The sequence below is a fragment of the Hemibagrus wyckioides genome, linkage group LG26 (assembly GCF_019097595.1).
Source record: "Hemibagrus wyckioides isolate EC202008001 linkage group LG26, SWU_Hwy_1.0, whole genome shotgun sequence".
NCBI lineage: Eukaryota > Metazoa > Chordata > Actinopteri > Siluriformes > Bagridae > Hemibagrus > Hemibagrus wyckioides.
Window position 1 is genome coordinate 19,321,203 of NC_080735.1, and position 23,315 is coordinate 19,344,517.

Genomic DNA, 23,315 nt, shown 5'->3' on the forward strand with positions numbered 1-23,315 from the left:
TGCTACATGTAGAGAAGCGGCTGTGTATAAATACACCAGGATAGGAGCGAGCGCCACTCTCTGTATGTTTTGTTTCTGGTTAGTGAGAATAGTTTAGATAGGGCGTGAAAACGCCAAAGACTTTCTTTCCCTTTTATTTTCTAGATAGATTAGAGGATTGTGGTGAGTTAGTTTGGTTTTGTTATATTTCTTTCTTTTATTTGGCGCCACTATTAATCCTCTCTTTTCCTGTATTGATTATAATATAACTCTCAGTTGTATGTAAATATATATCTATCTATATTTCTTCTATTCCGATTCCATAATGGACCAATAAATACTATATTTAATTTTGCTATAAGGTTGTTCTGTTGTCAATTACTACCAACCTTCACTTAAATGAGTCACAACTTAAATGTTCCTTCTGGTACCCTTAGACCTACCATCTTGAAGTCGTAACAGAGACCCAGTGAGATCAATGACTTCAGTGAAACCACTGGAAGGGCCAGGAGTTTGCGTGGAAGCATCAGCAGTCTCAGGAATGTTATCCAGGAGACTATCCAGGAGGCAGGTGAGTTCACCAACTGATTCATTATAATTTTTCTCACAGAACTTATTGGACACCACTCACAAAACATCATATCCACTACTTTAGTCCTTTCTGTGATAAATGTCCTGACCAACAACTCAGATCCTTTTTATATGATGTGGGAATGTGAAAAAGTTTACAATTTTGGAATGTTGTGTGTATTATCTTATAAAAAATAACTGAATATCCTATACTGCTGAACCCCAATATATTATTACTCAGTGGTGATTTTCTGATCTCTGATTTCTCTAAGTTACAAAAAAACTGTTCGGCTGGCTGGCTTAACAACTTCAAAAAAATTTTTTTCTACAACTCTGGCTTCCACCACATAGCCTGGATATGTACAGGTGGTTGATACAACTTCGGGACATTATAATGCTGGAAATATCCATATATATTAAAGATCTGGAATATAGCTGCTGAGAAGATCTCCAAGTGTATTGCACAAAACAACAATCATGATCCTGTTGTTATTCTGGTTTGTATATAGTACATTTAACATATTAATGATATACAACAGCTGTACCATTGTGCACCATAGTCTGACTATTTAATTTCTCTATTTTCTATTTATTAGTGAACGTGGGAACCGTTGTTGTTGCTGCAAAATGAGCACAGGAAGTGACTTATCTCATAGTTGCCTCCTATTGGCATGACTCAGGGTAATAGCAGGAAGTGAGGCTGACATTCACCCCCAATTGCTCTATGAAACTAGCCCAGACCCTGGAGGTCAACTGCAGACCTGGGTCAATCACAATATACTCAGGAAGCCCAAAGTAATGGAACACACGAATGAACCATAGCTCAGTAGCTGTAAATGCAAACAGGAACCAAGGGAGAGTTATGAGGTTTAGGGCCAAGGAAAGAAGGTCTAGGAATACGAGAATGGTGGTGTAGCATGAGTAATTGAGGAAAGCTATGGTTATGTTACCAGGGATGTTGCGGTGTGGGCAGTGGCATGATTTTACCAGCTGGAAGGGCTCTGTTATACAGGATGTGATCATTTGGTAAATGTTCATGGTCAAGGTATTTTTAGAGCCCAGTCAGAAGGTAAGGGTAAAGTTGAATCAGGACTAAAACAGGGACCAGCTGGCCTGTCTGGGGTTCAAGTGCTTGGGTGTGTGGATTTTTATGGGCCTCTTGTAAACGATAAAGGAATGATTAGCCCCCTCCAGCCGCTGTCTCTATTCCTACAGTGCCATTTTTACTGACAGTAGCTCTCATTCTACTATGTTATAACTGTGCTATAACTGTGTTATAACTCACCCACTGACAGCTCGGGGAAGAAGAAATTGATGGGATGTAACCTGGGCTTACACTATTGTGCTGTGAGAGGATGGCTCCAATCCATGTTTCTGAGGCATGTACATCTACTATGAATGTTCTGGAAGAGTCAGGATGCTTGAGGACTTAAGATGTTTTTTTCAGATGCAGGGTTCCACACCAGGCATTTGGGGCTGCCTCACAGTAGGGACAGGAGAGGGAGAGTGAGGGCACTAAAGCCCAGTTAGTGTTGATAGAAGCTGACAAGGCCAAAGATGCACTGGAGTGAAAACAAAGAGTGCCCAAGTCTTGTATTACTAAGTATTACTTTTTCCAAGTGAAAGCTTGGAGTGACTGGAATGGACCCACACTCTGCGAACAGGAGATACTGTGTCTCAGCTACATGGGCTTGGCAACTACGATGGTTTCAGACGTCGTCCCCTCGGGGTGAGGGAGCAGCTAAGTGTGAAGCAGGTGATCAAGCCACATGGCTTGGGACTCAAGAGTGGTCCGTAACTCACAGTTTTGCAACCCTTGATGAATTGTCACTTTCATGGACAGAAAGAGAAGAAAACAATGGAAAAAGGTTTGGTATAGACAGAACACAAGGGGGGTGCAGGTGAGTTGTGGGATGTGGAGTCTGGTGCAGCCATGTTGTGGACTGTGATGCATTTTGGAAAATGTAGTTTGATGTCTGTGACAGTGAAGATAAAGGATCTACATCCAAATCTTCTCCAAAATGAGAAGAAAACACTTGAGCTAGCTCTCATTCTCCCATCTGTTCAGTATGATGCTCTCCTCTCTGGTTTGACTTATTATAGTTATGATTTACTCAAATATAGCACTAACTTAATAGAACAAAATAGAAGTGTAGTTTGTTTGTGTAGCATGTGTGTGTTAATTCATCGAAAGCATTACTTTTTAGTGTAACTCCTGTCTTCCTCTTTCCTAATTACACAGGAAATTACTTCATCTGCAGTGAATGAAGAGTTATTTTCACTTCAGTATCAAACTAAACACAGTTTCTTAAAATAATGTGTAGATTTTTACAGTAAAACATGTTGGAGTGTTTTAAATAAAATATTGATCACCAATGCAACTGCTGTAAAGGTGCCAAGGAAATGATTTCTCACTTATTGTTCCATTGCATATATATACAAATATTCTAGATTGATGTGGAACATGAACATGAACATGGAAAATGATTGTGATGTTTTACACAAATAAATGCACAATAGATGATTAGAGTTTAAAATGCTGTAAACACATATGATGTTGTTACCCAAGTGGCAGCCTTTTCCTCTTTGGATCATTTGATCATGTATTCTGTCACCTGTTACTACCTCTATGTTTTGAATATAGTCATTGTATTGTTCTTGTATAATGCACTAATTAAAATGTTAGTGAGTTAGTAGGTGATTGTGAAAATGTTTAAGTCTAAGAACATGAAGTAAACATCATGCATCACTTGTTCGATCTTAAAATACCTTTATGTGCAGAGAACCTACTGCCTAATGCACTGCCTAATGTGTCACAAATTAATGACTTGTTTCTGTTGGGTGTTAGCTCTTAGAGGAAGGACTAATTCAGTTACATGTGGTCAGAGTGTGAAAAGGAAAAAGCAGGACATTTTAACTTGGACAGTTCATCAGTTTATACCCTCAGAGCTGCTCCTGTTCTTTTCTCTGGATGTAGACGATCATCACTTAATGAGGTCAGAAGCTTTTTTTACTCATTTATTCAGCTATGAACATTGCATTGTCTTTACAAGTTGATTAGAGACTATGACTCTCTTAAAGGAAGATTAATTAAGAGTTTGCTGTCATGTACTAGAAACAGTGTGTTATTCTATACAATGAAATTCTTATCCCGTGAATCCTTCAGCAGCCTATGACATAAATGAAAGACATAAAAAAAAGATACAAAAGGAGTAAATTACACATTTACAATTACAAAATTACTAATAGTGCAAAATGCAAGAGATTACCATATTGTAAGTGTAAAGTGTACAGTGTGCAGTGTAACACCGAAGACATGCATGTGCAAAGTCCTGTAGAAGTAGATGAGTCCATGTTGTTTATCTGCATTGAGAAGGGTGTGTGTGTGTACATTGAATGCAGAGATAGTCTGTAGTCTCTGATGTTTGTTTGCATTGAGGGGTATGTGTGTGTGTGTGTCTCTGGGTGAAGGATGAGGTAGTTGACACCACTCAGAGTCAGAGTATACGCTCTGTCTGTGGTTAAGGGTGTAGAGGCAGTTGATGGGTGATGTTCACAAGCCTGATGGCCTGTGGGTAGAAACTGTTTTTAAACAAGGCACTTATTAGTCATTTACTCAGTTGTGCAAAATAAGATAAAAAGTCGCTCTGGATAAGGGCATCTGCCAAATGCCGCTAATGAAATGTTCTGACTTTCAGCCTTGATGTTCTGGCTTTACCCAATGTTACGAGTGTAAAAAGGCTCTTCTTGGGGGTGACTATTGTCGTAGATGATGTTGATGGCTCTGGAATATTAGAGGCTCTACAGTGATGGTAAAGCTATTCCAGATATGTTTTGGGAAGCTCTCACCATCTGCTGTAGAGTCTTCTGGTCCTGTGTTGTGCAGTTTCCAAACCAGACTGTGATGGAGCTGGTGCTGATGCATTTAATTGCACATCTATAAAATCTACTCAGGATTCAGCTGGGCATGCCAGATATCCTCAGCCTTCTCAAGAAGTTTAGATGCTGATGTGATTTCTTGACTAGATGTGTAGTATTATGAGACCAGGTGAGATCCTCAGTAAATGTGAACACGCAGGAAACTGAAGCTGCTCACTCTCTGCACCTCTTTCGCAGAATATACAGTGTTGAGTTCTATTAAGTGTTAATATATTAAATACAAATAGTATGAAAAATCTTGAATATTTTATTATCATTTTCAAAACATTTAAATAAAAGCAATTTTCTTATATTTTGACATTTTGTCGTCAAACAGACGTTATAATATAATGTTAAAAATGACACAGTGTTCATTACAGCTATAAATTTTCACATTTCATCAAATGATTTCAGTCTCCATAAAAAAATAAATTGTTGCAGAAAAACAGAAGAAACAAAAGTTTATCCCCTTTCTGTTATTAATAAGAGAAAAAGAGAGATGTGTATTAAAAAAAAATCTCTGGGACAAATACATTTAGAAAATTTCACCAATATTTGTTGTTGTCTTGATCTTTTTTGGTCATAAACATAAAATTGGTGTGAAATTCAGGAAGGAGAAAAAGCAAGTGCAGGCCTCGAGGTGATCTGTGAGCGGAAAGTACGGAGGCAAATCTGTGAAAAAAAACTTCCTGTAACTCTAATGAGCTCAAGTAAAATGTTTGATTTCTGTAGAAGCTCGCGTTCGTGGTGAAATGCAGCCGAGAGGAAAACAGATGTACACGTGTGGAGAGTGTAGAATAGAATGATCTGTATACACAAGAAAAATCATGCCACTGCTGATTTTCTCAACTATTGCTTCTGCTCACATGAATACTTTCTCTTTTGGCCAGCAGGGGGCGGGCCGGACTGGCCTGACTGAAATCCTATTGGCTTAATGATTTTTTCCGCACATCAATTCTGATTGGCTGATGCAGCTGTGACGAACTATTAGAAGTTTGCCGTTCTTCCTGAGAGACATGGATTCATCAGCAGACTCTCTTTATATTAGACCTTAATTTTTTTATTTATTGAATTTGTTTGAATTAGAATGAGTAATTCCCTTGCAACATACTATATTATGTAATACAATATTCAATAACAGCTTCAATAATTTAATGAAACAAACAGAATAAATGCTGAAAAGGAGAAAGGTGGAGCTGTTAGTACTAATTCTCTTTGCATGCAGTGAGATGGAGAGGCCAATAACTGGCTTTAATGTAATTGAGGAATTAGAACAAAGTGATGTGGCCCAGCAGATTCCTTCAGATATCATTGTAAACACATTAGAAGTTGGTCATGGGAAAGTAAAAGGAATCCTTTCACTCTTAAAGAACATAGAATACAGGGTTTACTGAGACGTGGCTGGATCCACAAGTGGATGTCACTCTGTTTCTCTCCAGTCGTGTGTGAGAAAGAAGGATGAGATTCACAGATTCAAGAGATCCTGGATATCCTAGGGGGGAGCTCCTGGTTTACTGTGTTGCACCAGGGCATCAAGGTTTTGGGAATGAAGACAGTAGGGCATGAACTATTTTCATAAAACCCTGGTTCATCCACGAGTGGGTTAGGATTGATTTTAGCATCACAAATGCACCTGCTGCTTTCCTGAGGTATGTGGAAGGAGGCTTGGGAGAGCTAAAAGATGATGTCTACATTCCCAGCCCTGATGATGAAACCTTGATGATTTCAGCAAGGACGACAAACTCCTTAAAGACTTGATGAGAGTGCTGCATCAAACAGAGCAGTGTGGTATCAAGATAAGGGTTAAATTAATCAATATATTTTGAAGTAGAAATTTTGGTTATTTATAATAATAATAATAATAATAATAATAATAATAATAATAATAATAATAAGTATGTTTAAATACTGTACTTCAGCAGTCCATCTATAACTTTAAAAGTTTAAATTAAAAAAGTAAACTGAAAGTTAAAAATTCTTAGATAATAACTATCAAATAAACAAAATAAAACCAGAGTAAAAACAAAAGAAGAATTTAAACTCTAAGTGTTTGAGGTGTTTCGTAACATGTAGAAGAAGGAAGGACTAATTCAGTAAAGAAAGAGGAAGAAACATTAACCAGAAACATATCTGAACTTGGACAGTTTAACAGTTTAAACCCTCAGAGCTGCTCCTGTTATTTTCTCCTGGATGAAGGAGATAATCATCTCTTAATGAGGTCAGAAAGTTTCTTTAACAAATTATTCAGTTTGAATTTTATAATTAATTACATTTTTTTTCTTATGGACTGAAATTAAAGCGTGTATTCTTTATAAGTCAAGTGTAAGTTGATTTTTTAGTCATTTCTATTAGAAAACATTGAGACTTGTGTATAATTGAGACAATACGAGACTTGTGTATATCCAGTTCATATCACATATTAAAGATCAGATTTTAAGACATTCTTTTTACTCAGTGTTCTTCCTCCTCACACACTGAACTGTACTGTAAAGGACACAGCTGTAATGAACACTACATTTATATATGCACAGCACTTTACTTTACAATTATAAACACATGGCAGATTTAATCACCTTTTTAGGACATTAAAACCAAACAGTATTTTTCATCTCTGATGATTATACAGGCAGCACTGATGATGTCACTCAGATTGACTCCTCCCCTTCCTCTGCTGTTTCTGCTCATAATTTCAAGTGAGTAATTTATCATATTTTTAACTTCAACATTCAAAAACTTTATTAATCCCAGGGGGGAATTGCTTAATGTTAATGTTCATGCTTAATGTTAGTAATATTTGTTCAGCATCAGCAGTTCTGTGTTAAGTTCCTCTTTTCTGCATCTCTCTCTCTCTCTCTCTCTCTCTCTCTCTTCTTCATGACCTATGAAGCTTCTCACTGTGGGCTTTCAGTTATAAATAAGCTCAGATTTTTGTAGTGTAGAGTTTCTGCAGGTTTCTCACTGTCTGAGACCTGTAGATGCATTATCAGTACATTTCTGTATTCTGTGTTGCAGGAGTTGTCTCCCAGTCAGAGTGGAGTGTAACTTATACACCGAGCTCCATCTGTGCTGTAAAGGGATCTACAGTGACCATGGGCTGCACATACACATATCCATCTGGTTACACAGTTCAGACAGCTTTCTGGAGCAGAGAGTTAGTTACAGATAAAGAGCCTCCTGATCTGTCTTCAGACCCAAACTACAGAGACAGGGTTCAGTACCTCAGAGACAACCTGAATAACTGCCATCTCAGACTGAGTAATGTGAGAGAACAGGACCGAGGAAAATACTACTTCAGATTTATAACAAACCCTGAAGAAAAGTATCAGGGTCAAGATGGAGTTGAACTTTTTGTCACAGGTAAGCCACATCAGCTGAAATAATAACACACTGTACTTTATTCATCATAAAACAATATTTTACATTAACACTTGTACACGATTTTCCATTCAAGAAGTTACATTTTCTTCAAAGAAAACACTCTCATTGAGGACTTTTGTGACAGTTAGCATTAGCTTTAGTTATCTAGCTAATCCTTAAAATTCACTTGTCAGCTGAGATAAATCTGTAAATATTTTAACAGCTTGTTGTCCACCAGATGTCACTAGTGTTCACTGTATTTAAAAGCTTTGAGTAATGTACCTTTTTCAAAGCAGCTGAAGGAAAGCTTAAAAGAAACTTAATTATGAAATCACTACCAGACTAATAAGAATGGTTTAGACTCAACACAGACACAATGCTGGAGTGAGAACTGCAAAGTGTCTTGTATTTACAGAGAGTAGTGAGACTGGAGGCAGGTGAGAGTCATTAGTAATCCAGTGACTGTGAAGAGAGAAGCTTGACTAGAGGACATGTATGAGAATCATGGTGGTTATACACCTCGTGGGTGACATAAATATTTATATGTAATAGTACAGGATATATTTTATATAGTAGGATTTCTAAAACCATAATATTCTAGACTCAAACAAAAAGACAGGTGTTCAGACATCCACAAACAACACCTCAAATTTACAGAGGAGACTGCACAGTAGCTCACAGAGTGCACTTAGCTGCCCCAAATATAGAAAGTATTAAAATAATAATAATAATAATTATTATTATTATTATTATTATTATTATTATTATTGTTGTTGTTGTTGTTGTTGTTGTTGTTGTTGTTGTTGTTGTTATACATTTCTAAACAGTTAAAAGTAACATGGCAATATATTGTGTTTTATTGTAAGTGGATCATTCTGAGTAGCTACAAGGTTTAATTTGCATATTTTAATAAAATGTCCACTGTTCAAAATTAAAGGAACACTTTTTAATCAGAGTATAGCATCAAGTCAGTTAAACTCTTGCGACCCCCAAAACGGGAATGGTTTTACAGGTGGAGGCCACTGACATTGGCTAGGGTCAGTGTCTCTGCTGGTAGCATGAGGAGATACCTGGACCATACAGAGGTTGCACAGGCAGTTCAACTCCTCCAGGATGGCACATTAATACCTGCCATTCCCAGAAGTTTTGCTGTGTCTCCCAGCACAGTCTCAAGAGCATGGAGGAGATTCCAGGAGACAGGCAGTTACTCTAGGAGAGCTGGACAGGGCAGTAGAAGGTCCTTAACCCATCAGCAGGACCGGTATCTGCTCCTTTGTGCAAGGAGGAACAGGATAAACACTGCCAGAGCTCTACAAAATAACCTCCAGCAGGCTGCTGGTGTGAATGTCTCTGACCAATCAATCAGAAACAGACTTCATGAGGTTAGCCTGAGGGCCCAATGTCCTCTAGTGGGCCCTGTGCTCACTTTTGAGCAGTGTATTTACAGTGCCCATGATATTCCTTATCTTCTTACAGAATTAATAAATGAGCAGTTACTATATTCTACATGCAAAGTATGTGGGATGTCGTAGCTTAGTGGTTAAGGTGTTAGACTAGTGCTTTGAAGGTTGTTAGATTACATTCCAGGCCCACCATGCTGCCACATATATTTTATCAATAAATGTTAAAATAAAACATACATTGTGTTTGCATAAACATTATTGAATAATCTCCACAGGCTGCACTGCATGTTTTCCTTCTTTCCTCTCATTCACAGAGTTTCAGGTGGAGATGATTCCTGATACAGTTGTTGAAGGAGATGAAGTTTCTCTCACATGTAAAACCACCTGCAGTCTGACTGAGACTCCAACATTCACCTGGTACAAAGATGGACATTATTTCTCCTCCTCGAACCCGCTCCGTCTGCCATCAGTCAGTCAGAGGGATGCAGGCAGATACAGCTGTTATGTACAGGGACAAAGTTATCTCTCCGCTGCTGTCACTCTTAATGTACAATGTAAGTACAGATTGATTCATTCACTCATTAAAACTAACAACACTAAAAGTTCATGCTGAATCCACATGTAAAATGAATCCCATCAGTAATGAAACAGTAACAATCAGTAATACAAGTACATATGTTATGACATGGCTCTAAATTATTGTTCTGAACACAACAGTTCATCAGCTGATATGAAGTTTCACTGGATACTTTCTGATCAGAGTTGTACACTAGACTATAAGAATATTAGCATGCACGCATGTTAGCATAGCTGCATACTAACTGACTAGAATATATGAATATTAGCGTTGCTGTTTATTAGCATACTAGCAGCCTAGCATTGTTGCATTCACAAACACTAGCATACTTTAACACTAGAACACTCAAACATTTAACTTTCATACACACCTGTATATTAGCAAACATACTAATTTATTAATCATTTCACTAACATCAGCAAAAGAACATATAATTAATTAAAATTAATTAATACATTTAACACTGATTTTTTGACATTTTCTGTAATTTCACATCTGTTTATTTTACATAAATGCATGTGACAATTCAGTAAAACATTAAGTAATGATGGCTTTTATAATCTGTCTGTTAATAAAAAGAGAGAGAGAAAGAGAGGAAAATCTTCATAGTGTGCAGTTTGTGGTTCTATCTCTAGATCCTCCAAAGAGAGTCTCAGTGTCCATCAGTCCCTCTGGTGTGATAGTGGAGGGCAGTTCAGTGACTATGACCTGCAGCAGTGATGCTAACCCACCTGTACAGAGCTACACCTGGTATAAGGGAAGATCCTCTATAAGAACAGGAAAATCCTACACCATGAACAGGATCAGAGCTACGGATAGAGGAGATTACACATGCAGGGCTGAGAATAAACACGGAGATCAGACATCTACTGCTGTGTCTCTGAATGTCCTGTGTGAGTTAAACATAGTTCACTACATTTAATGATATAACTTCTTTACCCTCAATAACCTGAAAAATAATGAAGTGTTTTTGTATCCTTACCTTCTTGTCTGTTTAAGATCCTCCAAAGAGTGTCTCAGTGTCCATCAACTCCTCTGGTGAGATAGTGGAGGGCAGTTCAGTGACTCTGACCTGCAGCAGTGATGCTAACCCACCTGTACAGAGCTACACCTGGTATAAGGTGAATGAAAGCTCACCTGTAGGATCTGGACAGAGTTACAGCTTCACCTTGACCTCCAGCAGCAGTGGAGGGTTTTACTGTGTGGTTCAGAATAGATACGGGAGTCAGAGATCTCCTGCAGTGCCTCTCACTTTAAATTTTATTACAGGTATTATAATTAATAATCTGTACCCATTACATTGATAAAGGTAAAGAGTTACAGCTGATTAATATTTATCTGTACACAGGGAGCAGGAGTGTAGTACTGTATGTAGTTCTTGGAGTCATTGTTGGATGTGGATGTTTACTTGTCATTGTTGGTGTTTTATATATGAGGTAAGTAAATGCACACATTTGTCATTATAGTAATATTATTATTCACAGCATATACCATAACATTATTTTTACTTTTAGGAGAAAGAGACACAATGGTGCGGCTGATGATGTAACATCAAATCAGGCAAGTCTATTAACACCCTATGGAAAGACACAGTGTGGTTTGGTCTTACTTGGTAGTTTGTTTTTTTCCTTTTAAGAAGAGTCTACTTTGTACCACAGTTTTCTGTGCCAGTCTGAGAGAACCAGATAAAATAACAGGGTAATAAATATATATTACCAAAGTAATGTCTTCTTTTACAGTCAGTTTAACAATTGTTGTGATGAATAAAAAAAATCAGTCAGGCTAATGCTGATCCTTTAGCACCAGAGGGAATGTTCTCAGTTTAAACCTGCGTTCAGAAGTGTGTATACTTGCCTTTCCAAATAAACATTAATAGCTGTAAGCTCATATCCAGCTAGAAGTATATCTAAGAGACTAGACAATAGCCAGGGTCTATCATGACCTGCACACACACACACACACTCCTAGCCACCTGACTCTCTGATTGTGAGATGATTTGCTCACTGATTATCTGAAAAATATATTTTTTCCACTGTAGGAAAATATCTACTCCACTGTTAACAGTGATGCAAGCAACAATCCAACACCTCATCCAGATCTGGTCAATCAGAATGATGTTCAGTATGCCAGTATCCAGCACAGGAGGGCAGGGAGTTCTCCAGTACAGGCCTCTGGCTCTAGTACTGCTGAGGTGGTTCAGTATGCTTCTATCCAGTACCGGGGTGACAGAGTGGAGGAAAAGACTCCAGAGAATGATGATCACTATGCTAATGTCACGTTTAATCTCACTGGTGCTGCCAACAGGTAAGAGAAACCAAGAATCACTTAAATATAATTTAAACTAATTAATGCTTGTACACTTTAATAATGCATCATCTTTTGGTGCAGGTCTGATGCTCAGTGATTTACAGCAGCTGAAGTGACCAAATTCCACAGATCTGCCCAGGGCAAGTGTTACCTGAACATTCACTCAATTATAGGCAATGGAAAATAAAAGAAAAGAAGATGAGCAATTGGTTGACTATAAACAGTACACGTTATTTTCATATTTTCTGCATTCTATAGAAAGAATCCTATTGGATAATTGTTTTAAGTACTCCAAACACTTCATTTCCTTTTAGGATGCAACATCCTTTAAGATCAGTCCATCAGGGACATCAGTCAGGTTCTTCAATCTATTGTAAAAATACTTGTGAATAGACTTTTTTGTGTTACATCAACATATTGCATCATACTTTTTACACAAATGCAACCGTATATGACTTTAATCACCACTTAAAGAACAGGAGAAATTCTATTAGACGTTTAACTTAAAGAAAAGTTTCTTCATCATTTTATTTCCAGTATTTCCTTAATAAGTTTATTTTGTTATTGATATTTTTCTGCATGCAGCTGTTTAGTTCATATTATACACAAAAATAAACAGATCTCTGAAATGCTAATGTTTCAGAAATGGTAGACAGTAGGTACAATGTTTAGTTTTCAGTCACAAATCTCAGGATTATTATTATTATAATTATTATTATTATTATTATATTTACAAGATGGCAGCTTAGCTTTTAATGCACTGATTTTTGTATATTGAAATCCAGCCCAGTTATATATGTAATAACCCTTTAAACTGATTTGTTCACAATTTACACAATTATACACGCTTAGACCAGAAGTATGTTCACCCTGACTGTCACACCTGTATTGGTTCTTTACCCAAACTTGCACAAAGTTGGAAGCACAGAATTGTATAAAAGGTCTTTGTGAAATTACAGTTTCCCTTTACTGGAACTAAGAGACTCAGACATTGTTCCAGCGTGACAATGCCCCTGTGCACAAAGCAGCCCTATAAAGACATGGTGAAGACATGGTGTGTTATGGTTAGAATAGAAGAAGACATGGTGAAGACATGGTGTGTTATGGTTAGAATAGAAGAAGACATGGTGAAGACATGGTGTGTTATGGTTAGAATAGAAGAAGACATGGTGAAGACATGGTGTGTTATGGTTAGAATAGAAGAAGACATGGTGAAGACATGGTGTGTTAAGGTTAGAATAGAAGAAGACATGGTGAAGACACGGTGTGTTATGGTTAGAATAGAAGAAGACATGGTGAAGACATGGTGTGTTATGGTTAGAATAGAAGAAGACATGGTGAAGACATGGTGTGTTATGGTTAGAATAGAAGAAGACATGGTGAAGACATGGTGTGTTATGGTTAGAATAGAAGAAGACATGGTGAAGACATGGTGTGTTAAGGTTAGAATAGAAGAAGACATGGTGAAGACATGGTGTGTTATGGTTAGAATAGAAGAAGACATGGTGAAGACACGGTGTGTTATGGTTAGAATAGAAGAAGACATGGTGAAGACACGGTGTGTTAAGGTTAGAATAGAAGAAGACATGGTGAAAACATGGTGTGTTATGGTTAGAATAGAAGAAGACATGGTGAAGACACGGTGTGTTATGGTTAGAATAGAAGAAGACATGGTGAAGACATGGTGTGTTAAGGTTGGAGTGTCTTTAACAGAGCCCTGTAACAGAGCCCTGACCTCAACCCCACTGAACACCTTTGGGATGAACTGAACACCGACTGCACCCCAGACATCAGTGACTGAGCTCATTAATGTTTTGTGGCACAAATTCCCAAAGCAATGCAATAAAATCTAGTGGAAAACCTTCCTAGAAACATGGAGGTAGTAATAATAACAAACACCAATATGTCTTAATTTGAGTGGTTTTGTTGTGATGGCCAGGTGTCCACATACTTTTGGCCATTGAGAATTAAGATTAAACTAGACACTATCTCAAACTTGGCTGAATTTAATTTTTTGGCTCTGGTATTTATGTTTTTGAATTTTTTTAGTATATTTATCATGGGATGTTTTAGTGTTCATGTTAGTGCTTGAGTGTCTTTTTTTTACTGTAATATTACTTTGATTTCAAATTATCTAAAGAAAGTTATTTTTTTAAAATATTTTTCACAGTATTTGTGTTTTTATATCAATTAAAATGTTAGGAAAAAGACTGAATAGTTTTCTGTGAATAAAAGTAATGTTTACTTGCTGCACTGTATGACATAATGCCCATAAAATCTTGACTGAATTCTAGAGCAGACTGTAAGATGATGTAGTATTATACTCTGGAAATATTATAAAACAAGATATAAGTTAAAGAAAATTAGTTCTTCATTTTTGTTCTATCTTTTGCACTTCCTTATTTGAAACTGTCCTGTGGTGTACAGCATCAAATACTGCTCACTCTGGAGATTTTAATAAAAATTTCTCACACTACCAGAACTTTGTTGTCTGCTGTCTTGTTCGCAGTTGCATTAATTGGCCACTAACCACATATAACCACATTATGTGATTGCAGCTGCTCTGCTCCTGTTTAGAATTAGCTGCCTAGCGTGGGAAGATAACTCTAAGCAGCACTATTATGTTAAACAGGTTTTATTGGTGAGTTTTTAACAAATAAGGTTTGATCACAACTAGCTTGCTACAGGAGATTCTGAGTATTCTGATTCTGAGAAACTTTGCACTAGTTGCCCAAAATGATCACCTTCATCCCTGTGTATAGAAAAAAAAACTTTCTTTCTATAATATTGAGGAATTAAATCCTCAATAAATCCTGATGATGCCACAGTTATTCATGGCAGGGAGTCAAGGAGGAAAAACTGAAAAATCTCTCTAGGTGGGAGGGGTAACACTAGCCAGCTGTGAACATCTATGAATTTGTGTGGAAGAGGGTAAATAGCACTTTCTTGAGGTCTGGACTGATGTACATTGAAACGGCTGTAATGAACCAATCAAAATTCTTAAATAATCCTTATTTGAAATTAACCAATCAAATCACTCTTCTGTTTCCAAGCGACCTGGCAGTTTTTGTTAGGTGACTGGAAGCTTTAAACGTGTATTGGTTCTAAACACTAAACAGGGAACTACTTACAAGGGCGACATCTGCTGGTCACCTGCGTGTAGTGCGTCTAAAAAAAATACTTTCTGCCGATTTAGAAAGTTGCTTGCATATATTTTCTTTTAAGTTTTATCTGTAAATGTTAAATATCTTAAATCTTAAATATAAATAATTCTAACCTTCATAAATCACCTTTCCAGCTTGGCAAAACTACATTCCTGTGTGTGTACATAGTTTGCTGATGACTCCGGTTCTGTCTCTGGGACACGATCCAGTAAAAACTTGCCATGTGTTGCCAGGTAACCACACACACACACACACACACACACACCTATAAACCTTGTGCACACTGGTCTGCGAAAATATGCTAATACTAATGACAGATTCTTACTCTCTTTTGCATACAGATTGTTTTTTTGTGCTTAAGGATGTGTTTGTTTATTATAACCTGTTATTTTTAAAGATGAATCAAGTTCAAACTGCAGATAGTTTACTATAAATGCTACTGTAAAGCACCTCCAATCAAGATCATCATAAAAAAAAAAGATCATACTAGTCCCTTCTTCTGTTTATCACTTAAAAGTATTGTATATTGTTTTCACAGTCTATAGCGGTGTAGTGAGTGGATCTGATAAAGAGCTTGTCTGAAATAAACCTCAATAAAAGTACACAAAACTCACTGAAAAATATTAAACGCCAATTTCTTTATTTTCTTCCAAAATAAACGAAACATTCATATACTGCATTGTTTTTGGCTACGCAGGGCAGACTATTCAATTGTGGCACTACGAACTCCCAAGCTAAAGAGAAGAAAAACCATAGAAATTAATACATAGAATAGAAATGACCACACTGTTAAAACCAACATACACATAGTAAGGATATTGCACTTTTGTGACATCTCTTTATGAAATATCACAATTTCAGCCCACTGACAACCATCTGGCCTTGACCATAACAACCTGTTAGTGCATATCTGGAATGGCACTGAGCCCAGAGTAATACGTTTCACTGAACATTCCAGCTGACCTGTTGCCTTTTTTTTTTTTTTTTTTATTTAAAAGAAAGCTACATACATACTACAGGTTTTGGTCATTTTTATGACACAGCATCATAAGCATGGTTACATGCATGATAGTTGACCATTCTCAGGTGCTGAGAAAAAAAAAAAAAAAAGTCCTTTATTTTTGCTAGAGCTTCATTATGATCCACTCAGGATGAATTGGACAGAAACACACACCCACAGGGTTAAGCACTTCATACACTAAAAGCTGTAAGGCTAAAAAAAACAAAAAAAAACAAAAAAAAAACTGGGTGGAGTTGACAGGTTTAGATTACATGTTCCAGTTTACCACACCCTCTTACAGCTTTCCAATATACACGTAAAAAAATAAACCCACACATTTGTTCTAATAAGTCTGGATATAAAGCCCTATATACAAATGTCAATTATACGAACAATTTTTAGATGCAACATTAATGACTATCTATCTTTGGGCAAACTGTGAGGTTCATAAAATTTACACAGTGCAAGCTGTTCCTGTCGTTGTTGTATTTTCGGTTGCTCCCTGTTCGGGGCCGCCACAGCGGATCATTTGGTCCATGTTTTAATTTGGCACAGGTTTTACATCGGGTTCCCTTCTTGACACAACCCTCCCATTTAATCAGGGCTTGGGCCCAGCACTGAGAGTTAACACTACAGTGGGTGGGTTAGCACCCTGCCCAGGAATCGAACCCGGGCCGCGGCAAGGAGAGCCTGCCACTGGACCACCAGGAGGTCAGTTCAAGCTGCTATTCCTGCACCGTTACTTCAGTGTTGCACAAAACAAAAATAAATGATATAATGCGTGAATGTAATATGGAGTATCCACATCAGACTCTGACCTGATATCTACCTCTATTACTACATGACCAGATTTGATATTTTCACACAAGAGCACTAGACACAAACATTTGAATTAACCTTTCATGTCCAGTCTTGAAGCCCAAACCCGATCGGTCACAGTGAGAATATCTGTGTAAGTTAAAGTTCTGACCTCAGTACTGTATCAAAATGTGTTCAGTGTGTCCGAAGTAAATCAAAATAAAACTTTCAGCTCATCAACGAATATACAAAAGTATTTACAATCCCAAAGTGCGAAAGAGTATACAGAGGGAAAAGAGAGAGAGAAAACGGTTCCTAATGAACCATAAACCTAATGCAACTCAACACCAGGAGGATGTTCCACAAAGCAAGCTCAAAATCCAGCCTTGATTCGATTAAACAAACAGGCGACTCCACCCTCAGGGAGTTTCACTAACAAGTGCAACATGTTTAAGCTAATTCCAGAGAAGCTGTATATACATGTCAACTGAGTATATATACAAACGGCCCTGATAATCGATTGCAGAAATCAGAAATAGCAAAAACACTGACTAAAAACAGCAAAGATAGACCAACCCTTTTACCCCATGAAGCAGAGATTGTTTATTAAATGCTACAAGGGATGATGAAAAAGGAAATATCCTGAGTATTAATAAAGGCATAGAATCTACCTGACAGAAAATGGGTAACGTCATCAATCATCAGTCTATTTAAAGCACCAAATAACTCAAGGTGTCGATTAAGCTTCAACATCAGCCTAAGCCACCTTGTCCAGAAGCACATGTTGCCACGGTGAAGTGAAGTTAAAGTTTCTTCACAGAAAGGAAATCAAGAGAAACAAGCCAGGCCTGTTGAAGTAAGCCTGCCTCGTCAGGTCTGCTCTCTTCGTGGAATATCCTCCAGCGGTACATGTAGTTTTGCTTGCTGTAAACCAGGAGACTCGCCGTCTTGCAGTTTACTCAGTTCACAGTTTCATGCACCACAGCTTCCGGTCAGTGGGTGCAATAATCGTGTAAAAACATTATGAGGGTAAAACCCGTGCAATTGTTTCCTTGGCATCGTGAGTGAGTCTCTCTGGAAATTTCACCTCAAACTCAACGATTAAATCTCCACGTCGTTCGGGGCTCTTGGGTATCGGTAGGCCTTCGCCCTGGATGTGCCGCTTCATTCCAGGACGTATGATGACATCTTGCATTGGTAGGGAAATGGAGCGCTTGTCCAAAGTAGGGGCCTTTATTGTGCAACCACAGAGAGCCTGAAACAAACACAAAGACAAACACTTATTGATATCCAGTTTATTTTCTGTTTAGACTTTTATCCATACATTGCCCTCACTGATACATTTATACAATACTGCAATAATATATTTTATATCATTTTCTCTTATTTTAGGGTTTCATGTTTTTGCACAATTCAACTAATCTGTACTTTCAATTGTTTGGTAACATTCAGAGACTTGGTCTAGATTTTTACCCAGAATCAAATAAAGCAACTGAAAAGGCAAACAACCAAACCAAACCAAGTGATGGGTCCTACACCAACACTTCACAAATTCAAACATACCCCAATCTTTTCACTAGACTCACCTCTTTGAGTGAGATCTTTGCTGGATAGATGAGGTTTGATCCGTCTCTCTTAAACACTGGATGCGGTTTGTCCTTCACAATGAATATGATGTCGGCGGGAATGTTTTTTGGTGTCTGGTCACCCTCTTTAGGGAAAGTAATCTTGGTTCCTTCTTTCCAGCCTTTCTTCACCTCCACCGTGAGGATCTTTTCCTCTGTGCGTGTGCTGCAGCCGTCTGGGTTCAGTCTGCGTCGTGAGATTTTCATTTTCTTGGTGCAGCCACTGAGCACCTCCTCCAGGCTGACTCTCAGCTCGTGGGTCACTGGTGGATCCTGCTTTTTCTCCGTCCTCCCAAAGTGGCGCCTGCCACCCAGGCCGAAGCTTGCGAACGGCTCATCCACATCCATATCTTCTCCACCCATGCCACGGCCGAAGAACTGCTCAAAAGGGTTCCGCCCACCAAAGAACTCGGTGAACATGGCGTGTGGGTCACCCTGGAAGGTGTATGAAAAGCCAGGGCCATTTGGCCCACCACCTCCTCCACCAGGGCTGCCCTTCAGCCCTACAAACAGAACAGATTTTCATTTTATAAAGGAAGATACAGTGATGCATGATATCTATGGTTAAAATGCTTTACGGTGATATGGTTCACGGTTAATTGCAATGTGGTTACAAGCACTATACTTTCTATAGTTTCTCTGAAGTATATCCTTACAATTACACTGGTCTGTGACGTAACGACTAGAGATAACGTATCATGCGATAGGTGTAGATGTAAATAAACCGATTTCCCCTCCCTGCCTACATAAATACCAGACAGGAGCGCGCGCTGGAAGCTTCCAGCAGCAGCAGCGCGCGCGCGCGCCTTTCCAAAAAAACCTCCAGTGACGCAACACAACTGCGCGAGGCACCAGGGATTTTTATTTTTGTTTTAATTAGCCACCAAGTTAGGTCGAAATATTCAGGGTGTTTTTTTTGTTGTGTTTTTTTTTTTTAAAAAACTGACTAACCCCATATTTTACCCAATTAATTGCTTTCCATGTACTTTGGTAATGTTTAACATTTTTATTTACTAAATAATAACCGTAGCGTCGAATTCGTCTAACGGAAGATACTAGCTGACTACATTTTTGGGTTTAAAATGTTTTCGAGAGATCACATTTCATTAAAAAAACACATTTTAAAGATAGACTCGCAATCAGTTCCAGTCCCGTTTAAGAAGCGGTTTGTGCGAGAAATGTCACGTTAAACGTTTAACTCGGCCCTAGTATCGCGATAGTTTAACGTGACCTTATAAAGTTTATCCGTTTAGAGATAAACGGTCTATATGTATATGTTTGTGTTTTCAGGTCAGTGTTATTAAAGCTAATCGTGGAGAATATAGCATTAGGGATTTACTTCACTGCCTGCCAATGAGTTGAGGATTTAATCCGCATCCCAAATGGCGATCTTATAGGACACTCGGTAGCGTGCACTTATAAGGCGATTTAGGATTCGACCTCAACCAAGACACCAGCCTTCCCGTACAGGAAAAACTCTAAAAATGTCTCCAAACTGCTCACCTTCTTCCCCGAATTTGTCATAAACGTCTTTCTTTTTCGGATCACTCAGGACGTCGTAGGCTTCCGCGATCTCCTTGAATTTCTCTTCAGCGTCCGGTGACTTGTTTTTATCCGGATGATATTTTAAGGCTTGTTTGCGGTACGCTTTCTTGATCTCGTCCTCAGACGCGTCTCTCTTAATCCCCAGAATGCTGTAGTAGTCCTTTCCCATTTTACCCATCTATAATGTTTTTCCTACAAGTTGATAAAAAAAATTGGCAAAGTCCACCAGAAGTTTAATAAAGGGCACAGATCGTCCGAACACGGCGTTAATCCTCTAGATGAACGTCGCAGTCGTGTACTATGATGTTATTCCGTCAAGCAGCAGCTCTGAAACTGACGCTTCGGGACCCAGGGCCTCCCTTTTTTAAGCGTTTCCGAAAGTTCGAGAAAAGTCTAGCAGCATCAAGAGCGTTCTCAACGGTAACTTCCAGGCTGGATGTCAATCCGCCCTCTAGCGATCATCTAGTGCACTAGGAAGTGTGTAGAATACTGGTAGTGCTCTAACCGACAGAGGGCGCCTGAGTGAAGGAGGTGGGTGGGATTTGGAACACGCCTCGGCAGAACAGACGTCACAATGATCACAAATATCCCGTCCTCTGTTTGGATCAGAATCAGGCATGCTGCTGCCAAGTCTGCTGCTCGGCTAGAAGTGCGGTGCCACGCCCTACAACTAACTAACTAACTAACTAACTAACTGTAAAAATACTTATTATTGACGTTGCTTTCATGTTGTTGTTGCTGCTGCTGTTTAAATAACACAGGTACAGTATTGCTAATGCTTTACTAGTAATAATTGCTGTCTGAAAACAGGACAAGGTCAATACTTTTTTACTTTTTTACTAGCTTACAGGTTATTTATTTTAGTTTATTATACAGATTACAGGTTACTTATTAACCTGTAATCTAAAGGTCAAGACTTCAATATATCCATTTTCTATACCCACTTTATTCCTAATTAGTGTCATGGGGATCTGCTGGAGCCTATCCCAACACACATTGGGCAAAAGGCAGGGGTACACCCTGGACAGGTCACCAGTCCATCACAGGGCCAGACAACCACACACAATTTAGAATTATCACTCAACCTAATGTACATGTTTTTGGACTGTGGGAGGAAACCGGAGTAAACCACACAGGCATGGGAACATGCAAACACCACACAGAAAGGCCCCTGCCCTGTTCAAGCCCAGGACTCAAACCCAGGACCTTCTTAATGTGAGGCAACAGTGCTGACCACTAAGCCACCGTGCTGCCCTGACTTTAATACAGTACCACAATATTGACACAATAATAATAATAATAATAATTATTATTATTATTATTATAATAATTATAATAATGATAATTGTTTGTTTGATTGTGACGTTACTATTGTTGTTATTTTCTTCTGTATTTATATAGATGTTTTCTTCTTGCTGCTATAACATGGAAATTTCCCCACTGTGGGACGAATAAAGTTTTATCTTTTAAGTTTGAAAATAAGATAAGGCACAAATCAAGAGATGCCACATCAAAAGAAGATTTGCAGGTTACAATACATTGGTCATGTGACAACATTTGTTTACAACTCATGTTTAAACATATTTCTAATGATTCAATTTCCAATTCAGTTTATTTGTATAGTTCTTTTAGCAATGGACATTGTCTCAAAGCAGTTTTACAGAAGTATAGAAACATAGAAAAGAAATATAATGTTTAAAGTTACTATTTTATCTCTAATGATAAGCCTGAGGCGATGGTGGTGAGGAAAATCTCCCTAAGATGATCTGAGGAAGAAACCTAGAGAGGAACCAGACTCAGAAGGGAACCTCATCCTCATTTGGGTGACTCTGGACAGGAAATAATGTAAATCATGTCGTTTCTACAACAGAAACCACAAGTTCTTGAGGAACTAACAGACCAGTGTACTTTCTGAGTTCATTACTGAATTCATTATTAATTCCTTCTTGCCAAAAGTTGACTGATGCAACAGCAGTTCGAAGGTGGCTTGATGGTCTCCAAGTGGTTCTATCCACAGCACTGGGTCACAGTCTGTCCACTGAGATCTATCCACAGCAGCAGTGAGCCCCACCAAACAACGAGAGTCCAACCAGAGGTGGAGCGTCTGGATGGATCAGGCAGGTCCGGAAAGAACGAGTGGTCACACTGGGAGCTGGTATGGGACGTGGAGCTCAACAGAGGAGATTCATGGCTCTGATTTGTCCAGATGCCTCTCACACTGCTATTATGTGGTTCGTGAACTGACTCCGTAATGACCCACAAATATATAATAGTGGGAGTGGAGGGGACAACAATATCCGAGCACACCACAACAAGGATTTCACAAATACAGTAAAAAGTAAAACAGCCCAAATAATCCATCCATTTTCTATACCCGCTTTGTTCCTTATTAGGGTAACAGGGGTCTGCTGGAGCCTATCCTAGCACACATTAGACCACGCAAGTCAAACCCATGCAGGTTTACTCCTGAGAGAACATGCAAACTCCACACAGAAAGGCCCCTGCCTGTTCCAACCTGTTCCAACCCGGGATTCGAACCCAGGCCCTTCTTGCTGTGAAGCAACAGTGCTGCCCCGAAATAATTCAAAGGTTATTAAAAAGTGACACCACTGGAATAATTAAAGGACAATATGAATACAAATTAATGTGGCTATTTATGTGACGAAACACAGCTTCAACAATGATCAATATTTTTTGTTGTTGCCTTAATAATATAAATATTTTATTAATCACAGCGACAATGCACTAATGGCACTTGCCCTTTGCTCTATATCCTGCCCTACTCCCTACACACAGCAAAGTGCATTCTGGGTATTCTGCACCCTCTAGGGACACCAACCCTATACAATGCATTGTGGAATTTAGAAAATTATGAAAGTTTGTTTACATGAGTACAAGAAAAAAACACGACTAATAAGTGCACTGTATAGTGGGCGAGAATAAGGTGCGATTTCATGTGGACAGGAGGGCAAAAGTGGGCGTGCCCAATGCGTTTCTTTGTCCAACGGTCGACCTGCCTCTAATCCTACACAACTTCCGTTAAGAACGACGACAAGCTTGGTTTTCATTGGC

The 23,315-nt window shown here is 38.5% G+C and overlaps 2 protein-coding genes across 2 annotated transcripts in view; one reads left to right on the forward strand and one right to left on the reverse strand.

The window, feature by feature from the left end:
- Nucleotides 1-14,603, forward strand: part of LOC131346704 (uncharacterized) — a 37,703-nt gene extending 23,100 nt beyond the window's left edge. The window contains exons 11-20 of the mRNA XM_058380280.1: nt 2,214-2,305; nt 7,094-7,160; nt 7,480-7,824; nt 9,542-9,781; nt 10,440-10,697; nt 10,804-11,073; nt 11,153-11,240; nt 11,319-11,364; nt 11,843-12,108; nt 12,193-14,603. Coding sequence (XP_058236263.1) covers nt 2,214-2,305; nt 7,094-7,160; nt 7,480-7,824; nt 9,542-9,781; nt 10,440-10,697; nt 10,804-11,073; nt 11,153-11,240; nt 11,319-11,364; nt 11,843-12,108; nt 12,193-12,208 — 1,688 coding nt within the window. The 3' untranslated portion in view covers nt 12,209-14,603. The remainder of the gene's footprint in view (nt 1-2,213; nt 2,306-7,093; nt 7,161-7,479; nt 7,825-9,541; nt 9,782-10,439; nt 10,698-10,803; nt 11,074-11,152; nt 11,241-11,318; nt 11,365-11,842; nt 12,109-12,192) is intronic.
- Nucleotides 14,604-16,304: 1,701 nt separating this feature from the next.
- Nucleotides 16,305-20,698, reverse strand: dnajb1b (DnaJ heat shock protein family (Hsp40) member B1b). The gene is made up of 3 exons (XM_058380737.1): nt 20,202-20,698; nt 18,660-19,201; nt 16,305-18,328 (listed from the first exon to the last, which is right to left on the reverse strand). Exons 1-3 carry the CDS (start codon nt 20,419-20,421, stop codon nt 18,095-18,097), a joined length of 996 nt encoding a protein of 331 aa, XP_058236720.1. The 5' UTR covers nt 20,422-20,698; the 3' UTR covers nt 16,305-18,094.
- Between the last annotated feature and the right edge of the window lie 2,617 nt (nt 20,699-23,315).

Excerpts from the sequence above, each read along its gene's own strand:
- dnajb1b (XM_058380737.1), bottom strand. The coding sequence starts at position 20,421 with ATGGGTAAAATGGGAAAGGACTACTACAGCATTCTGGGGATTAAGAGA. Across the intron at positions 19,202-20,201 it reads TGACAAATTCGGGGAAGAAG|GGCTGAAGGGCAGCCCTGGT; the intron begins GTGAGCAGTTTG and ends TTCTGTTTGTAG. Across the intron at positions 18,329-18,659 it reads CAAAGATCTCACTCAAAGAG|GCTCTCTGTGGTTGCACAAT; the intron begins GTGAGTCTAGTG and ends TGTTTGTTTCAG.